We start from the raw sequence: 23,387 nt of genomic DNA on the forward strand, positions 1-23,387 counted from the left end.
TAATAAAATATATATGGGCAAATTGAATCAACAACTAATCGCTAAAATATGTTGATCAAAATTAAATGTCGTCGCTCTGAATATTGTTGTGTCATCAAAACTTCATTGAAAGACACGAAGATCTCTTTCCAATATGACGAAAACACCACTATGTCATGCTCAATTACTGTTGCTACAAAGCGTGCTTGTGCTACTGCGCTGCAAAGATTGTAATTTTGATAGACTTATTTTTCTGAGTACATTTTACTACCTTTTTGTTTTACAATAACTTTTTTTTTATTCGTCGACTGTTTTTTATGCCCGCGTTTTTCCCTATTTCCTCCCTCGTTAGGCACCTAGGTATCGACAATGCATCTGTATGTTTCTTCTTCAATTTGCAATCTAACAGTTGTCTAGAATTCTAATACTCTCGGTATTACCTTGTTTAAATTTGTTATATGAAGACAAGTTATGACTATTGTAAAATGAACATGTGAATCAAAACATACCCCGCTTTGTGTAATAAAAATACACTGATTGTAGTATAAACCGTTTTATCTATGCTGATATCGATCCTATTATAAAGAGGAAGTATTTTAACTTTATTTTTGTAAAATGAAATATGTGAAGGTTTTTATTTATTTTCCTATTTTCTGTGATTTTATGTGCCAAGAGGTCCAGTGTAAGTACATGTTTATTGTTATATGCGAAAAGTTAAAAAAATCCTTATTTCACAAATTACTCCTATTGTGAAAGAACGAATATAAAGTATGCGAGTCATTCGAAAAGACTTTTGTTTGGAAATCAATGTATTAATGCAGTTGCAGTCATGGTCTTTCGTCTTTTAGCAACTCGGTGGGTGTTTCTAGAAAAATCAGTGAACACACCCAACGCACTGTAGCAACTGAGTTCATATCCGTTATTTTTTGTTTGTCTTTGCGTTCCGGTTATTGGTGACTTAACTAAAATCCGTTTCCCGCCAAACTCTGAATCTGAAATATTTAATTAATGTTCAGCTGTTGAAATTTCTTATTTGCCAACATGTAAAATAACAAAAATAACGATTAATAATTTAAGAAATAATATAATGTAAATGAGGATAAGTTTTATGGTCGTCATCATGAACTCGTGGATCGTCATGGTGTATCCATCTGCACCATGAAAACTGATTTATTCATTGAGGCACGATTATACCAGTGGAGATTAAAACGCATTTGCATACTTTTGTCATAACAGGTAAATCAGTGGGCATATCAGCATAAGGAACATTTTACAAAAAAAAAAAAAAAAAAAAAAAAAAAAAAAAAAAAAAAAAAAAAAAACAACCAAACAAACATTACTCATTGTTTTAGAAGAACCTGAGTTTTTTCAAACAAGGACTGATATCTAAAAAAAGAATTTGATAAGAGTCCTTTTAAGACACATTTCGTCATATCAATAATTCAGTCTGTACTTGAGTCTGTTACGCAGATCCTTAAGGAGTTCAAGGAAATCAGAGTAGTAGTACTTGCTCTAGCGTAGCACAACAATTGTGAAATATAAACACCATATGCAGGAGGTGAAGGAACATTGCTGCACATGTAAAAAGAAAATTTATGATATTAAAATTAAAGTCGTCTCTTTTATCATATATGTTAGTGCTGAGATGACCACTGTTGTCAAATTCGAGATTTATGTCTAAACAATATGCAGACATGTTGTTTCTCTAAAGTCTCCTTTATCTACAGCGCTGGTGGATACATTGACGGTAATCATTTACCAAAAGAAGTGTTGTTGATGGACAATACATCAATATATCTGCATGTAAAGATAAGCATCTTTTATTTTTTACGAGGTTCTGACGAAATTCAGTCTCGTATGAATATAAAAAACAAATCGGCTAGGAGAGGAGCATAGTTTGTGCCCATCGGAATACCAACTTGTTGTTGAAAAATAGCTCCTCAAAATGTGTCAAATATGTTATCAATGAGAAAATCAAGCATATTGCAAACCTGATTTTCTGTGTAGCACATTCTTCTCTTCTGCGATGTTATAGAAAAATATGTGGATTTATAACCTAACATATTTTTTTAAAACAGCAAAAGATTTACGTATACGTCCTTTATTTCAATTTATCATGTGGTTAGGTAGTGTAAAGAGTTGGAAAGTAAAAAAATTGAGAGAACTAATTTCCGAAAAACTGCGGGATTTTAGGTTTTGAAGAATATCTTAAGAATTTTTAAAAATCCAAATATGATAAATGCCAATTCGAGAGTAGGTGGTATTGAAATAAGTTTGCTGTCATCTGTCACTGCGGACGATATCTTTGTAACATGAATTAAAATCTCCTTTGTGGAGCAAGATGAAAATCCTGCAATATACCTTTCTTTGTATGGGTTCTTATGAAGTTTGGGAATCCATTACAAGTAAGGTAAGACCTCATCATTTGTTTCGATGTTAACATGTGGCATTAACGGGAATGTTACTATTAATGCCTTATTCCTTAATAAAGCAACTGAAGGAACGCACTTTACAAACAAAATATACAATGTTGTTCGAAGCTTTGTTCACAGGAACGATAAGATATTACTCATGGTATGTGGAAAGGCTTTCAAGTGCCTCATGATCTGGCATAATCTTCAACAGCATCCATCATGGTTTTGACATTAAGTTTCCAACTTAGGCGCTGAGGTTCTCTGAATTTTTTACCATGAGAAACTACATTATGTAGGAGTTCATTCTCTATGATATTAAAATCTCCAGTGATGACATGATCCAAAGGATAGTAGTTGAAGAGAGAAGAAGTACATTCACATGTCTCTTCAAGACTTAGGAGGTTTTTGTAGCTTCGCTTAGCCTCACTTCCTCAAATATCTTATCATGCAAGGGAACAACGCAACACAAACAATACAAAATATATCAAATTTATCAAGCAGAGTACATTTAATGAATTTCAATTGCATTACTACTGATATATTTAGGTTCAGGGAAGATATTCTCAAATCGTATTTCATGGAATAATGCAAATAAAATATGCATTAACAATGGTGGTACGCTAGGAAGTGATGGTGATGTACAATGTAACAACTTACAGCAATATCCTTCAAAGGTTTGGCTTAGTGGATATCAAATTTATCAGTGGCTGAAACCTAAAGGTAATTGCTATTATATCTTTTCATATGCAATAATTTCATAAGCACCATGTATACAAAAATTCATCATGCTTTTTTAATAACTCAACAAAGTATGATAAGATGTTGTAAGCATACAATAAAGATTGCAATCACATTTACGACATAAAAATATTAAGATAAGCTGCTTATTACAATCTTTATTCAAAAATGTGTACAAATGAAGGCAAAAACTAGCAATGTCTTGATCATTATAAATTTCTTTTTAAGATGAATGCATTTAAAAAAATGTATAGTCATAAAGTGTGTTTATTATATTCCCTCGATGTCAACATGGAAAACTTGAAAATCTAAGCCTTATCAAATAACTTTGACAAAACGACATCATATGTCATCATGTCAATAACAGGTCTGCGAGGCAAAAATTTATTGCTATATCAACCAATTTAAGAAACAGTTAAAGAAACATGACAAAATGAAAATCATTGTGCAAGCAAGACAAATATGATGTTTAATGCAATTTGATTTACACATTTTTTAAGGCTGTTATGAATTTGAAGAGACACAATTTATCCATGAGACCATTGACGATTGCTTATCACGATGCAATACATCATATATTGGCTATATTATTGTCAAAGTAAGTTTACTTTAATTTTCAAGTTCTAAAAGACAAACAAAATTGTATGGTAGGAATCGATCTAATGGGTAAACATTTTTAATAACCACCAGACGTTATGCTGTCGATGCTTGAAACGGTTGTACGTACTGTAAGTAACGTAGTGCATTGAATTTATGTGTTTCGTTAAAAGGGCACAAAGGTTTAGCAATACTGATATGGAAAAAAAAGTAGTCGAGTCAGATGATACTTATTCATGTCGCTGAAAAAAAAATTATTTAAGCTCTTATTTAAATACGCTTTATTCACAAATCGTTTGAACCTAAGTGCACTTATAATAATTAATTACATGTTGCACTAGTACATGTAGTATGCTGTAAATCAAAAAAAGATGTTTAAGTAACTGAAAAACACGCTGGATACATGAATTATATCTGCTGTACTACCCGAAAACCTACATACAAACAACTTTCACCATAAAATCGATACTTATGTGATTTTTGTAGCCCCTTCATCCGATGTTTCTGTCCGGTGCTTTGCAAGACGACCTATTCAATACCTTTAGTAATAACCTTGTAAGCGACAGATAAGATTTGTACAATAACATGCACAAGTGGAAATTTGAGATCTTTCCATGTTTCATAGACTAAGCAAGGAAGCTAAGATTCGAGCAGAAATCCAAAGTATGTTATCCAAGGATAAAGTCCACATAGAGACAACAGTTACTAAAAACAACGAACATGAAAAAATAAAAATAAAAATAAAAATAAAAAATAACACGTACAAAGAAACAAGGGTAAACTCGGAGTAGAGCAAAAACTCGAAGCAAGGATCTGGTGCACTGGTAGCGTAAGCCACCTCTGCTTTTCTAGAAACACCCACCGAGTTGCTCATAAAATGTCAAGTATGGAGTAGACGAAAGAAGAAAGAAATGTCTTCACACTGTGAACAAATCGGTTCTAATAGGGCACACGAGATCATTATGACGACAAAAAAACTGCTGCGACATTGCCATGTTCCAGAACCCTTATTGTAAGAAGTACAAGGGTAAGTTAAAAAAAACGTCCGCAAAGCTAAAGTACGCTGTGGTATAAAGTATGAGTTGTGATATGAAAACTCACTCCATACACCAGTGCTGAAGGGGATGTTGCCACACATAAAAGAAATATGGATAAGAAGTCACTGTTTTTGTCGTTGAGTTTTGTTTTGAGTTTCCCTTTACAATCAGTCTCTAATTGTGTGTGAAATAATGCGGCTAACTTCATAGTATCTGTTGTGTACTATGACTAAAATTCTTTGGGGTGTATGTGATGTTCTAAATTCCCCTAACTAGGATTTTTTAGGGATGAAACGTCATTTATATAGCGGACGCTGAAAGTATCTGGCTAACCGATTTTTTTCTTTTGGAACATATCAGCTATAAAGTCAGGCTCGTAAGAGTGACGGAATAGGTCAGTTAGTAGCGCAGCACATTTTTCCACTGGAATGCTGACCACTGGATAAAAATGTAGTAAATAAAAAAAAAATAAGTGTTTTGATAACATCGTCTTCAGTTGATTTGTAAGATGATTTGGAATAGAGTTTTTACAAAATATGAGGAATCGCTATCAAGCACTACAATGTACGTACTAGTAACTAGGTGTACCATTTATTTTTCTTGAGTAATACTATACATAACGTTTTTGTGTCAACATTTCAACAGAGTATTAGTAATAGCATTTTGAATGTTGAAAAGTTATTAGTCTTGATGGGTTTCCTGAAGATCCTTTGAATTCGCAGGATCCACATTTAATTAATACCTCTATGGCAATAACCAGAAGCGCTGCTGTAGTCTGAACACCAACTGCGACAGCTGTGATTATGGACGTTAAAAGTTTCGAATTAGGTGTGGTAATATATTTTGCAGCTATGAAGTGTTGATGGTATAGATTCATTTGGATTTATTTTTTAACATTCATATGATCTATTCATAATTTAAGGTGCCACTCTGTATTTGTCTCCATAACATTCCAGCTGGCTATCCAAAACCGTACTCTTATTGCTCTCAACCGAATATCCAATCTAAAGTTATAAAAGTGTTTGAGGTGACAGGTAAGGGCCTATATAATAATCTTGCCAAAGAAAAATGGATTTCCTATCTTTCGTAATATTTCATGTAAGAATTTCTGAAAAAAATATTAATCATATATACGAATTCAAACCCATATCAAGCAACATTCAATCATTTTCATATTCGGCATCTTTTCTCCAAAATATTTTTTTATTATTATTATTCTAGTGTCATTTATTTGTATCATTACTTATATTAGGTTTGGTCGGTTATAAAGTTTTAAAATGGATAATAAAATTTGGAATTGCTTGGAACGGCTATTACCGAGATGAAGAAATACACAAAAAATAGACACTTTACGTTCACCAATGACAATGTTCAAACATACATTACAATAAAAGTTGATAATATATGAAAAAGAATGAATACATATTTGTGTATGAGTGTTCCTCCTTCCGTTGAAAAGGAGCTTTGCAGGATGCTTCCGAGTCCAAATTACAAGTGCTTTAACACCAAATACGTACAAATCTTGTGGTTTTAAAACAGACAAATAAATTTGAGACGTACGTGTTTGTACAAAAATGAAATTCACAGAATTGCAATTTCTCCATTGACTCATATTATAAAATTATCAAATCATATAGTTACATGTGAATGTTTCAGTGCTATGGTTACCCTTCTTGCAATGATGTATGAACACTTAAAGTTCCTGGAAGATGTTGTTCAAAAACACAAATGAAATGACAAGTTTGATAGGCGTTTACTAAGTATGCCGTCGTCGAAGTGTTTGTACATTTTACACAAGACAGCTTAAGGAATAGAACATTTTAGCTTTCGATTTTATATAGACTTCTAAACTTTTGTTCATTGTATGAATCCTTTTCTGAAATTTTCAGAGATAAATATCACTAATCCATTAACTGAAGACGAAATGTGTGTAAAAGTTGACTGCAGTTCGTATGAAAATTTGCTTGCACCGACAAGATGTACAACTACCTTACCTGCATCATGTAGTAAGTGTTTTTTATAACACAAATAACAGAAAATAACTGTACACTTCCTAGAAACGTGTCATGAAACATGCTTGATATTTTTCATATAGCATAATAATTAAAAACAAACTTCTTTTACGATTAGTAACGACCATAACCTATATGACTTTAATATTGACAATGTGAACATTTTGCACAATGATTTTAGACGTATAAATATGTGCGTGCATTTAAATTAAAGCCAAAAATGTGCTTTGTTTAGAATAAAAACCAAAATATTTGTGTAGCAACCGCCCACACTATACTTATATTTGCATATTTAATATTTTAAACAATGATATTGCAAGTGTTTGCTCTCATACAAGTTGCAGAAGTATGTCATTTTGAAGAATTTGGACTGAAAAACATGTGTCGCAGCCAGACGTATGATGCTAACGTTGATATATCTGACATTGCATACCATACCATTTCATACCATTTTGATAATTAAAAGTGTAAAGTATAAATTTAGCATAAGTAAATCCATTAACAATAGATTAAGACCACCATGAAAATTAATGCTTACACACGTACATCGAACAGAAATATGTCTTATAAAAGAATTTGGAGTACAATGTATTTGCTGCAGCCACCAATATGACAGTAATATTGACTTATTTATCATTTTAGCAATGATTTCAGACCAATTTAAAAAGATGAAAAAGTAAGATGTTTTGCAATGACCAATGTAGAACAAAAATTGATTTTTGTACGTAACGAGCGAAAAGAATAGCAAATGCTGTTGCTACTGTTAAATGTTAAGTGATTGGAGCTTGATCAAACAAATTATGAATTTTTATACAATCTGAATTAATGATTGATAAAAATTCACATTGATCCATGTGTTAGAAAAAAACGATATTTTTCACGTAAATAAATGCACTTTGTTTATGTTCAGAAAAATATAACATAAACATTAAGCAAATATATCATAATAATACAATGCTGAGTATGTTTTTACCAAAAATTCATAGAATTTTGATATGTGTATGTTTTTAGATCATACAAAATGTATTCCTAATGATCCATATCTAAAACAAATTGAAATTATAACACATCCTTTCATTTCTTAAAAAATGGGATACAAATGTATATAGCATTAATAGAAGATACTGTATAACTAGAAACATAAGTTTTTTTTAAGGATTTTTAAAACGTTTAGTATGCATGCTTCTTTTTTAAGGTTTTAAAGATTATAATACAAAATTTAATAGACATGCGACAAGTCGCCATTTTTGGAAAAGATAGATCGTCCTCCCTTGTTTAAATTCAAATGAATAACAATAAAAAGTAGCATTAACAATACTGTTTTTAACATTTGAACTAACCACCGTTCACATTTTATATATAGATGAATGTTTTGATAATCATACAGCTCAAAGTGGCGATAATGCACAACGCAAGAGTCGCGTGATTTCGGTCATTGCCGAACCCAGCAGCGAGATTTCTAAATCAATATTGGTATATTAATGCTTTATAGCTTGCTTTTTGGTAATGGTATCCATCAATAAATACATCGCCACAGCCTGTAGAAGTTTAATTACTCGTTGCTTGACTTTTGATGGATGACGGTCGCACTGGCAATCGTACCACATCTCCTACTTTAATAATGCTACAGTTGCACATCTTTCAATTACAGGTCTATGATGGAATATTAGCTTTACTTTGTCTTTCATGAATGGGGAATTGGGCATTGGAAAAGGGGATACACTGATGGAAGGGTAATTAAGAATAGGAAGTGGGATAATAGGAAATAGGTAATGGGCCAATGGGGAATGGGCCATAAGGAAATGAGGTATGGGGCAAGTGGGAAGTTTATCCCACACAGGAATTGTATTTGTAAACAAAAATGGTGTCTATATACTTTCAAACTAAGTCTGATGGATTAAATTCAACTGCCCTAAATAGATTTATTCGAAAATGTGACGATTTTCACATCATTAATAAAGAGAATAGCAATGGGTTAAATTACCTTGGCGTGATGACTAACCCCCGTTTTAAATTTGTCAATTTTATTCCTATTTTATAAATCGTGCATTCACAAATAGGCATATGCGAACCCGTATTGCATCTCTGCGTAAACAAAACTAAGTCATAAGTAGTATTCCAATATATCAGATTTTACCCTTCCAGTACTTTTCTTTATTTCTTAAAATGCAGTCCACTGGAACGGTAGTAACCAATTATTTTTGACGCTGGTAGCTATAATGTTATTATTATCTTTTGATATGGTACTACGTCTTTCAGTTGGTACCTCATTTTGTTTAAAGGATTTACGTTGAGGAATCCTTTCGAAAGAATTATTTACTGAATTTCATTGTGTGATTGATTGTTGTTGCAGATATTTTTGTTCACCTTACATTAAGACATCGAGTGGTTGAGATCTTATAAAACTAGTTAACCCCAATACAGACTCCATGCACTTGTCCACAGTTAGAAAATGTGTCCTTGTCTCGTTATACTACATATTAATTTGATTTTCAAAATTGATAATCGTTTTGATACCATGGATGATATCACTTTAGTGTTCGGGTATTTTAAGAGTTTACTTCAAAATATGTTTAAACTTCTGGGAAACTCTTTAGTGATCTCTGACAGTATTTATTGTTTTGCATTCAGGTTATAAGTCTATAAGACAGTAATACTTTGGTAAAGTCGCTCATTTACTTTGTGTTCTTTGTTGTGTGTGTCTGTTTTCCATGTCTGGTCTTTGTCCCTGGATTGCGTTCTTTTGATTACCGCTATAACCTTGGTTCCCTTGATTACTCTCTTAAACGGTCATTTCGATCTGGACAAGTCTGACTTGTCTGATCAAAAAATTGTTAAGACTAGTTCAGTCGTTCAGTAACTGTTAAGACTGATATTGGCCGTAGCCATTTAAATCCTGTTCAGTCTATTTAAGTCTATTTAAGTCGGTCCAATCATTCGTATTCAGTACCGGTTCAGTCACGTTCAGCCTATTTCAGACTTGTGCCTAAAATGTTGTTAAGACGGCGACAGGCCGCGATAAGATGGTTTTTATATAAATGATATTTTGTAACTAAGTCAGTATTCTGAATCTCTCGTAAAGTGCATAAATTGCTGTGTAAATACATTTCTTGGGATTTTGATAAATACTTTCACCGCGCACTTAAATACGGCCTGCATTCGGAATGTCTAACAGTAGATCCACATGTAAAACAAAATCGTGATAAAAAAAAACTTTCAAAATATCAATTTAAAACAAACATAGCGCATTCGCAGAAGTACAATAAAATTTACAGACAGATGTAGGTGTTGGAGTAGGTTAAATATGTTTTTTTTTCTATTTCATATATTCTTTATTATTTGTATGCAACTAATATTTTGCACTTCATGAATACAACTAATATTTTGATTATGATCTTCCTACATATTTGATTTTAATGCTGCTGATGAGAGGTTACTCCTTGAAATACGTGCACAGCATATAGAAATTTACAATATATAAAATTGGTATTTTATTGTATTTATTCGTATTGATGAATTGGTATCAAATGTGAGAAATTTTGGCAAATAAATGGCAGCTGTGTTTATGATGTATCGCTTAAACTTTTTATATCAAGGAATATCTAGAATACAATCAAAATCAATTTTACATTTCGTAAGGTTTATTTGTAACTTGCCCAATTGTTTTGACTGAAATATATTTATTCTTTTTCATAGTATTGTCTAAACACCGCGAAGACCAAGACCATACAGGTAGCACTAAGACCAATAAGAAGATTTTTTTAACAAATTAAAGCTCTTCCACTGGAAAGGGCATTTAAAATGTTTATAAATCACTAAATTAATTTTACAAAATCAAATAAAACCGTCTGTTATTAAATCTTTTATGCAAGAACTTCCAGGCAAGTGTCGGCAATAACGCTTATAACTGACCATGACCAGGACTATTTATTGTCTACAGGTTGTTAATAACAGTCGATGATGCATGCAGGTTTTTATTTGTCAGCGATGCATTGGTCTGACTTTGAAGTACTGTTCTTTTTTAGGTTTTTGTTATCTTTATATGAAATAAAAAAAAAATTGAGCCGAGGGAAGTGTAAAAGAAGATAAAACCCTTAAGAATTTACTCAATATTGCAAAATAAGCCTTAGCGGTAGCCGATACTTTGGTTTTCATTTAGCTTTGAAACTTTTTGAGACTATACAGTTGATTAGTTGCATGCTATTTGAAAAGGAAATTAATATTGCACTTTTGCTCTTAGGAGATATTGACACAGTTTTTTACTTGAAGAAATATCAATTCCTTTTATTCTGAATACATTAAAACGAGATCAGGGTAACGAAAACAATTGTCTTTAATGTTTTAACTTAATAACCAATTGATTTTCATTTTTCTCATACATCGCAAATTTGACAGTTCTAACATCGTTGGGAATTTTCCCTTTTATTTCTAAGCTAACTAGACAGACGTGACAGACACCTATCATGGACCATAAACTGTCTTTGAAGCCACAGTATTGGTGTATAGTTTTATGACTTTCTTCCTTTGTCTGGATATGGCTTCCCTTTAAACATCCTTAAACTCAGACTGGGTTGATATATAACATCATGTGGTCATGTCTACCATGCAACGATATAAGTAACATATACAGAGGAATACCTTAATCATGTTAATATGCCTTTGCTTTCATCGGGAATACATGCCTAAAAACCTAATATTTAATAATATTAAATATGAAGTGTACAAAGTGCTTATACATGTATTGACATATACAGTCCCAATTAAATTTTATACTCACCTTACAATGAAGAATTTATAAGTTTATTTTCATACAAGATTTTGAATTATTTGTCTATTTTCTATATCTGTCTCTCCTCTTTGAGTAAGCCCTCGTGGGAAACACATCATCCATATTGGGCACATGCATTCATTTTGAAAATTATTTTGCCACTGACTTTAGTAATTTAGAAGACTTTATACTGTATATACTTGATTTGAAAAATCACGTCTACATGTTAAATGCCTCATGAAATAAATTCTCTTGATGGACCACCAACACCAATTGTTTGAAGTATCAAATGTCTATTTAGTACAAGTGTAGTAGGCCTGTAAGATCAAAACATTATTTCAGCATCCTTGTTAAAGAACTGCAAATATAAAACAGGTTGGGGAGACTACAATACAATAAATAAATGGTTAGATGCTTTTATATGATAACACAGCTGTTATAAAATAATCTGAGCTTAGACGTTTTTATATTGACATTTTTTTTATATTTGAGTGAGCATGTAAAATTAATGAATTTCGTAGATCACTAGTTCGACTTAACTGTTACTTGTTTGGGGTACTGACTAAGTTTTAGGACTTCCCAGGACTCGAACGCGTACCACTGTGACATCTATGGCAACACTGCCTGAATAAAGTCCAGCTATATTTTTATAAAGCCTAGCTGACCGAGTGGTCTAGGGCGCTGGACTTTGTGCAGGCGGTGTTGCCATAGAAGTCACAGTGGTACGAGTGGAGGGTTATACAAAACTGAAGACAAGAAAAACAACTATTTAAAGAAATATTCAAATTCAAGTGGCAATACCCAAAAAGCGCAGTCTAGGTTAAAATGATGTGTGTTGGGCGTATATATGTTTCCCCATACTTAAAACAAATCTTCAAACTTTGACTATTTAAACGGTGTCACATGAACTATTACATATATAGGTATACATAACATGTAAAGTTAATGTTATTGTTAATTTAAGTTTGTTTCTCCCCCCCCCCTTGTAGTTGAGAATTTAATATATTTAAAGCAAAGTTAGTGCAAATTGGCATTTGGTAGCAAAGAATCATCTTTAAAAAAAACAGGCTGCGACCTCTATAATGTTTTAGTCTATAATGAGCGCCCCTTAGGGGATCTTTGTTAGATGTTCAGCCTTCGTGAAACCTGACTGTAGGACTCAGACAAAACCTGTCCTATTACATGTAGCAGTCAAGTTGCTGTGTTGATTTTCTGGCTCACTCTAATACAAATGTATCTCATGTGGGTGTGAAAATATTTCCACACGCTTTAAATTAATTAGCTCATTAAAATATGAACAGTTTATTAGGAGTACATTTACAACACGTAGAGAAAGGTCGATCAATATATGACACAAAGCATTGTTTCTTATACTTGTGTGATATTCTAATTCTTTTAGTGGTTTACAAGTACCATAGTTTTTTGTTCTGCGTGTTTACCAAGGGAATGCCCCTCTATTAACACTTTTAAATGTATTTTATAGTACGTGAACATGAGAGTGTTTAGAATAAACAAAGCCGATGTAATAAAACGCGATTAATAAATTAACTTGAAAATTGAGAGTTTAATGAAGAATCTGTCGCCATAGGACTCGATTGATGTTGTACCACGTACGGCTTCTTTTATCTTTGTACGGTGTCGGGTAGCGACTTCCATTATCTGCAAACGCGTTTCGCAGCTTGCAATCTTTTATTTGATGACTTAAAAATAACTGCAACTAAAAACAAGTACACGACATTCTGGAATACGGACATGGTTAATGGGTGTTTACGGGGGGTTTTAACGAAACAAATCTTTTTAACTTGGTATAATAGATAACATTTATGATTATATTTCAGTCTAATATTTAGAATGCAGGTTAAATACAAATATAATTCGGAGTCAGTTCAGTACATCTTGTCGCTTTAAAGTTTTTTTCTTCAATTACCCGAAAAATTGATCACATGCATTTAAAATCTTCTGTATAAGATTTTTTTTTTAAAATCAAACGGACGGATATTGAATAAACTAAACTGGATAAAAGATAAACAATAAAAATTTGACTTTAATATTTTTTTAAATGAATGTAAATAATACTAAGAATTAAAATGAACTAGTCATTACATTTATAAAGTCTAAAGGCTTAAGACTTAAAACTCAGTACTAGTGAGATGGTGTTTATTTGATGCGCGTTTAAATTCCTTCTTTATTATGTTATATTGCATAAAAAAGATCTCTGCAATGCTAAGTTTATTTACTTTTTCCGATATTTATTGTCGGCATACAAATAAATGTGCTTTTGGATCTGTGTATGTGTTTTGCTCTAATTCTGCCGGCAAAAGGGTATTGTCTCCGAAACAAACATACAACACACCGAAATATCTATAATAATTTGTTTTTTTTAGCTCACTTGGTCAAATGCCATGTGAGCTATTGCAATCATTTGGCGTTCGTCGTCATCGTCGTTAACAATTTTTCAAAACTCTCCTCCTCTGACATTACTTGACCAATTGGAACCTAACTTGGTATGAATGTTTTGGGGTATCCTGAATACATGTAGAACTGATGTGGAGATTTTTGATCCGAGGAAAATACATGACCGCCGTTACTGAAAATAGAACATGGGGATCAGACAGTTAGGTTTAGACAGATTTTTCTATGGGTAAAAGTGTTTAGCATGATGAGATCTATCTGTGGTCAAATTTTGATTTTAATCTGTAAAGCCATGTTGGAGTTATTGCCCTTTTTGACGTTTTTTGCTATTTTTAATGTTATTTCTTTCAAAAACCTTCTCCTCTGACACTACTTGACCAATTGGGACCAAACTTGATATGAATGTACCTTGCATAGAAATGAGGTGGAAATTTTTGAATCGTTGAAAAAGATGGCTGCCGTTACTAAAAATTGAACATGGGGTCAGACGGTAGTTCATCTTATATATCTCCGAAAACGTTAGGTTTAGCCAAACTCTTTCTATTGCTGAAATAATCCTTATTGTAAGACTTTCAAAAGTCGTCAGGGATCAGAGATGTCAGGCGACTCCTTGTAAGAGCTATTGCCCATGAAAGAGGAAAAATGATGCCTTCTGACAGTTTTTAGCCAATATATTGATAACTATAATAGATAGAAAGAAACTTTTAATTGCTGAAACGATTTATGACAAGTACCGCCAAAATCTTCTTGTTTGACAACTCCTTGTTAAATTTATTGCCTTTGGAAGACAAACTTTAGTCTCTCTACCAAGGACGATGATTGTGATTTACCGTCTATGTACTGGATTCATAAACTCTACAACAATCCATACAAACAACTTACATAGCTGGATCGCACAATGTACCACCAATACTCTTTCAAAACTTTTTCCTTCTATACTTCTATAAAAGAGGGTTTGCAGTCCTACCACAACACTTGTTACTCCCGTAGTGGTATTAATTCAATGCGTATCCTGAAAAATTCGAAAGATCTTTTGGAGACAATCAGTTCAAGACTATTATCAGAATATAATAGCATTAAAACCTATGATTTTTCATCACTGTATATTTCTATTTTACATACTCAGTTAAAAGCCCTACTTAAAATCATTATACATCGTGTTTTTCCAATAAAGATGGTACGCCTAGATACAAATATATAGTTCTTGGTAGAGATTCCTCATACTTTGTAAGAAATAATTCCAAATCATCTTCCAAATACACAGAAAAAGATGTTTAAATGATCTAATCCGAAAGAAAGAATATCCTTTAACCAGATCCTTTAATCTCAGTTTTTGCTATAATGATGTATAATCTTTAAACAATTCTAATTTTTGGGGATTGGATACATCGCAATTACCCAAATAACTTGAGATAAAACATACTACAGACACTGTGAAGTCAGCCTCATTTCTTGACCTACACATAGAAATCGATGGTAAAGGAAAACTATTGACCAAACTTTACGACAAACGTGAAGACATTTCTTTCAAAATTGTCAAATTTCCTTTCATATATGGCAACATCCCTTCAGCAACTGCGTATGGAGTGTTCATGTCACAACTCATACGTTATGCCAGAGTTTGCCGAAACCGAAGACTTTTTGTATTCTGCTAGAATTCTACCAAATAGGCTTCTGGAGCAGGGTTATGTTGCTACAAGATTGAAATCATCACTACAAAAGTATTATTGTCGTCATCATGAACTCGTGGATCTAAGGGTGTATCCATCTGAACCATTAAAACTGATTTGTTCAACGTGTCATAGTTTTCCTTTTCTCTTTCGTCTACCTCGCACTTGACATTTAGTGATTAACACGGCGGGTGTTTTTGGAAGGGCGGAGGACGCTTGCCCTGCCGGTACACCTGGTCCATGCTCCCAGTTTTTAGTGAAGTCCGAGTTGCTCATTTGCTTTTGATACTTTGTATGTATGATTTTAGTTACTTTATGTTCTTTGTTGTGTATGTCTGTTTTTTGTCTCTGGATTAAATTCCTTTGATTACCGCTATAATCTTGGTTCCCCTGATTACTCTTTAACAATGTGAGCGATTCAGGCTCCTGGGAGCCTCTTGTTTAAAGTCAAAACCACTCTATCGACGATATTGCTAGTTGCCGTGTATACTCACAAACCTAGACGCAAGACTTATCTGATTCATTTATCTGGAAAGAGTTATCTAGGGAACAAAGATTCCGGTGAAAATCAAAAGAATGTAATCCAGTGACAAAGACCAGACATGGAAAACAAACACATATAAAAAAAACCAAAATACTACATACAAAGTAACAAAAGTAAATGAGGAACTCGGTCTGTAATATATGTTTGTTGGGGTTTATCGTCCGAGCAGCAATATTTCAGCTATATTCAGACGATGAACATGAAATTGATGATAAAATGAACATGAAATGATGATGAAATGAAAAAGGGATGGGACACAAGGACAATGGGGTCGACAAATTGGATTGCCACTGGAAATAGGGAAAGGTGGGTAGGGTCGGGCAATTTAGCCTCCTATGGTTCCTACTCCGGGAGAATACCACAGTAGGGTTCTTTAACGTGCGAGGAACGTGACATCTTTCCCAACACGGTGCATCACTATGGTTTGCGGTCAGGTTTTCCGTATTATAGCCTGACAACCCCAGCATGTAACACGTCAGGGGTACCCATTCCACCACCTGGGGCACACATCCCAGTTGCTCTGTGGGCAGAGCGCCCTAGCCCCCGGCTAGGGTTCTGAGCACTATTTAGTCGCTCGTTACGACAAGCTTAGCGCTTCTGTAGGCCTATTCTTTTAACACCCGGACCTGCACAAGGCCGGTCTCTAATATAAGCTGGGAGCATGGACCAGGTAGGGTAAGCGACCTATGCTTTTCTGGAAACGACCGCCGAGTTGCTCATAAAAAGGCAAAAGAAGAAAAGAATAATGCCATCGATTAATTACCGAGGTTTTCAATTTTCAATTTTCAATTTTATTTGTTTTTGAAATTTCAAATCCTCTGGAACTCTGCAACTCCTTACCAGGTACAGCACATGACATAATTTGACAAGGTGCTTGATTTGGCTTCCAATTTTGATATGTGTTGCTTTGTAACTTTATTGTTATTTTTGGCTCTCAAACTTCCTGTATACGTAGTTCATTTGCTGATAAAACCAGAACTCACCTTGTATAACAGGTACACCCACCGATGTTTGCAATATTTATATAAGGGTACAGTGTTCAAATTGTGTCATGTCATCATGTCCTTTTCTCCGACGGAGTCGGTATATTTTCGCTTTTTACCCTTTGACATTAAAGACGCTCTTCCATGGAAATCTGATCACCTGATCGCAATTTTGTTTCCCCATTGGCCAAATACTGATAACTAAGTGGCGTTCGAAAAATTTGTATTGATATTGCGTGCCATTTGTTATTTTCAGAGTGAAATGTTGAAAAATTGTAAGTACAAAGAACAACATATTACCGCGTTGGCTATCTTTTTTTTAAAAGATAGTACTTATTAACAAGTTCATCGAACTTGTTCAATGTTTGTACATATGCAATTTCGGATTTCTCACACAGTTGGTTCTGGTTTTGTGAGGTCGTTGATTGGCAGTCAGAGGGGATTGGTCATATATAAATTTGTCGATATTTTTAAGTAAAAGATTACGCCATTCTGAAAACAAGGCGCTGTTGATAGTGTAAAGAATTCCCAATTATCTGGAGTTGGTCACTTTTCCAAATGTCAAATGAGTTTCTTGACACCTTCTGACTAGTTAATAAAATTTGATTTGTCAAGTGCAATCAAATCATTTTCTGTTTTCTTAATTTTTCATGTGTAAGAAGACCTTTAAATTTGAATAATTGTCATAAATCTCCAGATGGACTTACACCAATCGAAAATGGAAGTTTTCACAGATATGACTATATGGAAAGGATTTGTAATGGCTTTTCATCCTTTGTAAAGTTTGACGGAATATGCTCGCATGCAAACAAGACCTTAAATCAATTTTGGACGGGAATCAGGCGCTTCAAAAAGAATATAACTAGGACCGGAGCAGGTAAATTCTGTATACTGAGACAAATAGTATGCTTAGCTATGGAAACGGGTACAAAAAGTTAACCTCATAAATAGGAAATATAAAATTGTGTTTTTTGTACCTTGATTTGTTGGGGATGGAATAATCTAATTTAAGATTTTATAAAGATATGGGGTTGTGTACAGTCAAGTGAAAGACTTATTTCGAATAAATCTGTTAAGATATGAAAGTATTTATTACAAAGTTTAAAAAAAAATTATGTACAAAATATATTTTTCATTAGATATAATTGTAGTTTTAGACGACACGACTATCAAGGTTGGGTGCATGGTTGGTTTGTGCCTGGGTAATAAACAAAAGATGTGGAACGTATCAACAGAAAGTTGCGACGATAAAATGGATGGATATGCTTGTGTATTCGACGACAAATTAGGTTTGAAATAATTCCTATTATGCTGTTCACTAGTGATATAAAGTAGAGTTCAGCATCTTTTCATACATATGTATGACTTCATTAGCAATGCAATTACCTCACTGGACATCTATATAAGGATGGAACAAATTTCACTTTGTAATCATTACGTCTTCTTGCTGAAATTCCACTTATGTTATACCTATAAAAAGCAACACCTGTCTTAATATTGACGATTCTTACTTAATTAATAATGCAAAATTATATAACATATAGATATCACAAAAAAAGCAATCTAATACAAAATCATCGTCGACAAAAAATCCAAGAGCATCATTAATATCTAGTGGAAAGACAGTTACTGTTCATACTGACAAATAAATAAGCGCTTCTTCGAACACGATGCAATTTTCAACGCCCGAGGAAAAATCAAGAAGTTCATTTAGAACACAAAGCAAACCAAAATCTGATATTACATGTATTACTTGCAAAAGTATTGTGATAACTATTTGTTTTCCTTTTTCTTCATTATATTTTGGTTTTCAAATTGTGAAACCGGCAAATGTAAAATTCTATTGACAATAGAATCGTGGAATGCTGTTTTACCGATATAGCAATAAAAGGGAATGGGCAGCCCGGCATAATGTACAAAACATCTGTAAAAAAATTAGAAAGTAGGGACAGCTCATCTAAAGTGGAATGCAAAAAGGAGTCAAGTGTTTTAATTGCGTTTTTCGTTATTTATCTATAAAAAACTGACATTTTTGTCGTTTACTAACAAGAGTCATTGCAAGCTCAAGGGTATCACGATTTGTGTTATTCCATCCCCGGTTTCTGAAGTGCAATAGTGTAACTCTTGAGAATATTCAATTGATTTATAGATTACATCAATTTTGACTTGTACAATTATTCAAATGATTTTCATATGCATTTTATCATATTTTCGTCCAAGCTGAGAAAACAATTTTTTTTTAGAGATATCACATGAAATGTATCTGAATCGAGTCTTCAAGAGAATTTCATGTGAACTTTTTCAAATGACGTTCACATTAAGTCAAATCACATTAATTCTTATGGACTTTACGTGAACAATACTGTCCTAAATATTTCATGCTTAGCATAGAATGTAATACCAAAAGGAGCCGTAATACCTACAATCGCATTTTGCATGGAAAAAAAATCCAGCTACAACTGAAATAAATTACTGAACAAATACAAAGTTAGTTTTTACTGATTTGTTTCAGTTATGACTACTGTTACCACAATACCATCAACATTTCCTGTCCTTAAAACAGGTATAACGAATGTGTCAATATCTCTAAGGAATCGGTCAACTATCAATGTGACTTCTACTACCCCGGGTAAGAAACAAACCAATGAATAATTGATACTACACATTATTACACGCCATGAATGATATTTTGTTTTAAGACGAAACAATGCATTTAGGTAGCACAAACATACTCTGTCTAACCAGTAAGAGAAAGAAAAGCATTTCGAGTAAAAATAATACGTAAAACATAAATAATAAACGAAGTGTAATGTAATTATATAAAGAGAATGAATGGAAAACAACCCAACCGAAATGAAAAGTATCAGCTGAAGGCCTCTAGTTGATCTCCAATGAACGACGAGGAAACCCATATACAACCTGGCAGGATGCAGCTGTTCCCAAAACAACATTATACACAGGTACAACAAATACGTTGCTCCGAATGACTCTAAAACATAAAAAACTGAAAGTACAAACAAAAAGGACATACAGAGGCCATAAATTCCTAACTTGGAACCTGCACAAAATATGCGGCAGGATTGAAGTACTTTGGCGGGATCATTACCCTCCCCCATTTAAAGCAAAGTGCAGCTCTCCCAAGAACACCTTAAAGAAAAATCGACTATTTACAATTTCTTAAAATAACACATCCACAGTCTCGACATATATCGTGCTCTCATATATTTTAAACACTATTGTTTTATACTCAATTTAGCTAGGTGCATGTACATATACGTATTATAAGATAACGTTCTGCTTTGTTTTCTTTTTGCAGCGTTAATTGCTGGGATATCAGCTGCTTTCATATTTATTTTCCTCATCACAATGGGAGCCGTGTTTTTCATACGATACTTGTAAGAATGATTTCACCTTTTTACCTGTTATGTGAACACATAGTCTTTGAACTTTCAAATAACATTTTACAATATCATTTCTGTGTGTAAAGAGAGGACGCACATGTACGAAACATGTAGATTAAGAGTTTGCTAAAGAATATATTTAAATGAAAGAGCATGCATCATAACAATGCAATTATTTTCTCTGGATAGCATTTAGATGTTGTCAATGTTTTTTATACTTGCAGACGAAATGCAATTTTCAAAGATGTACAAAGTCAAACTACCGAGAATAGATCAAAAACAAATCATCAAATAAATGCAATCGTGATACAAAGCAATGGTTTTTCCGGCATAGCTGAACAAATCAAAGAAGATCCAAAACCAACCAAATCCTTCGATCAAGAACGCGAGGATATTTATGGACTAGAGTACGCTGTTATTTTAAAAAAGAACAAGCAAAACAGAACAAAAGACGATCTTGAAGTTAAAAATGAAGATGAATATGATAAACTTGATCATGCAACAAAGGCAAATACAGAAGCAACCAACACAAATATGTATGACACCATGTTAGGTGTGACAGGAAAAGACGATGCGACATATAATACTGTTGTGCATAATAGTCCGAGTAGAGACTGCCAGTATGATACTTTCAATATTGAAAGTCTATAACTATAAATTTGACTTTATAGTATTTATTTTCAGCTTTTGGAATAATAAGGCGACAATGGTAATTCTGTAAAAAGACGTCCTTATTTTTGGGAATAAATCATGTTTGATCGACTCATTGGATTTAGATATTTATGGACACTATCTTAATCGTATTTTGAATGTAAACAAACATTTGATAAAAACTTAATTGTACAAAATAGCAATGCAGTGTATGTTTCCTATTTGTCATAACGTATTTGTTATTTGTTTATCTTGTTGTTGCTTACAATGTCACAATGAAGTCACCTGTAAATCATCTTTCAAAATAATCTTCTCTAAGATTGTATGCCTCGGTCAACACCGACAGCTGTTTATATCTATATGTTTTTTTTTTGTCTAAGTATTTAGGAATAACTAAGAAATACAGAATAAAGAATAAACAACGTAAAACAATTCGACTTTTCTAGTTAAGACTGCTTCTTTATTCTTGATGTTTCCACAAACTCGCTAATCATCTTGAAAAAAATCTTTAGAATTATAACGTATTTGAAATGTTTCAATTAAAATCATTGATAAGATTATATAAGCAATACATGTTTAACTGAAAGCGTCAAAATGAATTGATCCACACAACCTATCTACAAGTAATCGTTTACCGTAAAAGTAAACAAAATGTACACTTAAAAATTCTAACATTGTTGGGAATTTTTCAGACCCTTCTATAAGTTTACGTTATCTTCCCTGTATCAATTTGATCCGATTGCACAGTGTAGCGAATAGAATCGTCATATTCTGAGACGTTGTATGATATTGATTTGTTGTGACATGCATCATTAATTTGATCCTCTATCCTACATAATAACACCTAAATGAACTGTCCCGTACAAACATACATCGTGTACTGAGTAACAGTCCTAGATTAATCCTACGAGGAGGAATGACCCGGCCAGCGAAAGCTATATTTTATATAGCCTAGCTGACCGAGTGGTCTAGGGCGCTGGACTTAGTGCAGGCGGTGTTGCCATAGATGTCTCAGCGGTACGAGTTCGAGTCCCGCGGAGGGAACTACCAAAAATTTGCATCGCAAATGTGACAGTTCTAACATCGTTGGGAATTTTTCAGACCTTTCTATACGTTTACATATCTTCCCTGTATCAATATGATCCGATGAAGCAGTGTAGCGAATAGAGTCGTCACATTCTGTGACGTATATATATATATATTATTGAATTGATAGAAGAATATGTTCATCCTTACATTTATTTTGTGTGACAAATCCATTGTCGTTATATGTATTGCGAATTTAAATATATATGTATAACTTCAGATGAAAGATGATTTCTGAAAGCAAGTAACAGTCGATTTCGAACAATGACTTTAAAATTTGGTTTGATGAGATAGAGCAACAATTAACTGCTCTTTCTCAATACCAAAACAATTATGTGTACGATCAAGCGTACGTGAGTACAAACATGCCGAGAAACAATAATTTTTAAACGAAACATGGAAAATATACGAAAAAGAATATAACATTGCTATAAAAGAAGTAAAAATAAAATCGTCTACTTGTGTAGACAGAAATAACCGATGTTGATTGAGGACACAATAAAAATTTCGAAAGACGAATTATGCATTACGATATTTCATTTGACCACTGTCAATATGATGCCTACAATATCAAAGTTTCGGAATCCAAGAATACAGAGAACTATGTTTTACTCATCTAATTTCAATGATAAATATCGGTGAATATTATACACCAATACCACTATTAGTTATCCATTTAATTAAATACTTTAAAGATCAGTGCAATTTATTATTGCATATTACTTATTCATTTTACATTATAATGTACTAGCTGCTTCCGTTTTGAAATGCAACAAAGCATAAAAACGAAATTTAATATCTATAGAAGGAATTTAAAACATCAAACAGACAAAAGAAATTATGAGGTTTTACTCCGTTGGTCATCACATTTTGGTGTGTGAAATTCTATTCTGTTTGGTTCAATAGGTCGATTTGTCATCAACCAAGTAATACGGCCTCCATCAGTTTAAGAAGCTATTACTTAATGCAAATAAATAAATCCATAACTGTTAACAAGTCAACACTGTAGTATTTTGACAATTATATATTGTATGAGGGGTTGTACATGTTCTCACCTCAGTGTCATTGAGTAGTTTTCGTGGTCAATTCTAGTTT

General features: G+C 33.1%; 1 protein-coding gene across 5 annotated transcripts; it reads left to right on the forward strand.

Annotated features, from left to right (window-relative positions):
* The first annotated feature begins 528 nt into the window (after window positions 1-528).
* Window positions 529-21,638, forward strand: LOC148598928 (uncharacterized). Of its 5 annotated transcripts, XR_015918577.1 has the most exons (11): window positions 529-661; window positions 2,940-3,113; window positions 3,632-3,729; window positions 5,688-5,799; window positions 6,655-6,771; window positions 17,852-18,031; window positions 18,306-18,443; window positions 19,667-19,717; window positions 19,980-20,114; window positions 20,471-20,549; window positions 20,780-20,836. XR_015918577.1 is itself a non-coding variant. In XM_088561517.1 (10 exons), the coding sequence occupies exons 1-10, from the start codon at window positions 595-597 to the stop codon at window positions 21,204-21,206; spliced, it is 1,443 nt and encodes a 480-aa protein (XP_088417643.1). In that variant the 5' UTR covers window positions 530-594; the 3' UTR covers window positions 21,207-21,638. The 5 variants fall into 5 exon arrangements, 4 of the variants coding, with proteins under 4 accessions (XP_088417643.1, XP_088417641.1, XP_088417645.1 ...); XM_088561517.1 differs by lacking the exon at window positions 19,980-20,114 and having other exon boundaries at window positions 530-661; window positions 20,780-21,638; XM_088561515.1 differs by lacking the exon at window positions 19,980-20,114 and having other exon boundaries at window positions 531-661; window positions 19,667-19,783; window positions 20,780-21,638.
* Window positions 21,639-23,387: the final 1,749 nt, after the last annotated feature.

The sequence above is a fragment of the Perna viridis genome, chromosome 14 (assembly GCF_037379345.1).
Source record: "Perna viridis isolate PV_CMFRI_1.1 ecotype Kerala chromosome 14, ASM3737934v1, whole genome shotgun sequence".
Taxonomy (NCBI): domain Eukaryota; kingdom Metazoa; phylum Mollusca; class Bivalvia; order Mytilida; family Mytilidae; genus Perna; species Perna viridis.

Excerpts from the sequence above, each read along its gene's own strand:
- LOC148598928 (XM_088561515.1), top strand. The coding sequence starts at position 595 with ATGAAATATGTGAAGGTTTTTATTTATTTTCCTATTTTCTGTGATTTT. Across the intron at positions 5,800-6,654 it reads AAAAGTGTTTGAGGTGACAG|AGATAAATATCACTAATCCA; the intron begins GTAAGGGCCTAT and ends TGAAATTTTCAG. Across the intron at positions 19,784-20,470 it reads TGTGACTTCTACTACCCCGG|CGTTAATTGCTGGGATATCA; the intron begins GTAAGAAACAAA and ends TTCTTTTTGCAG.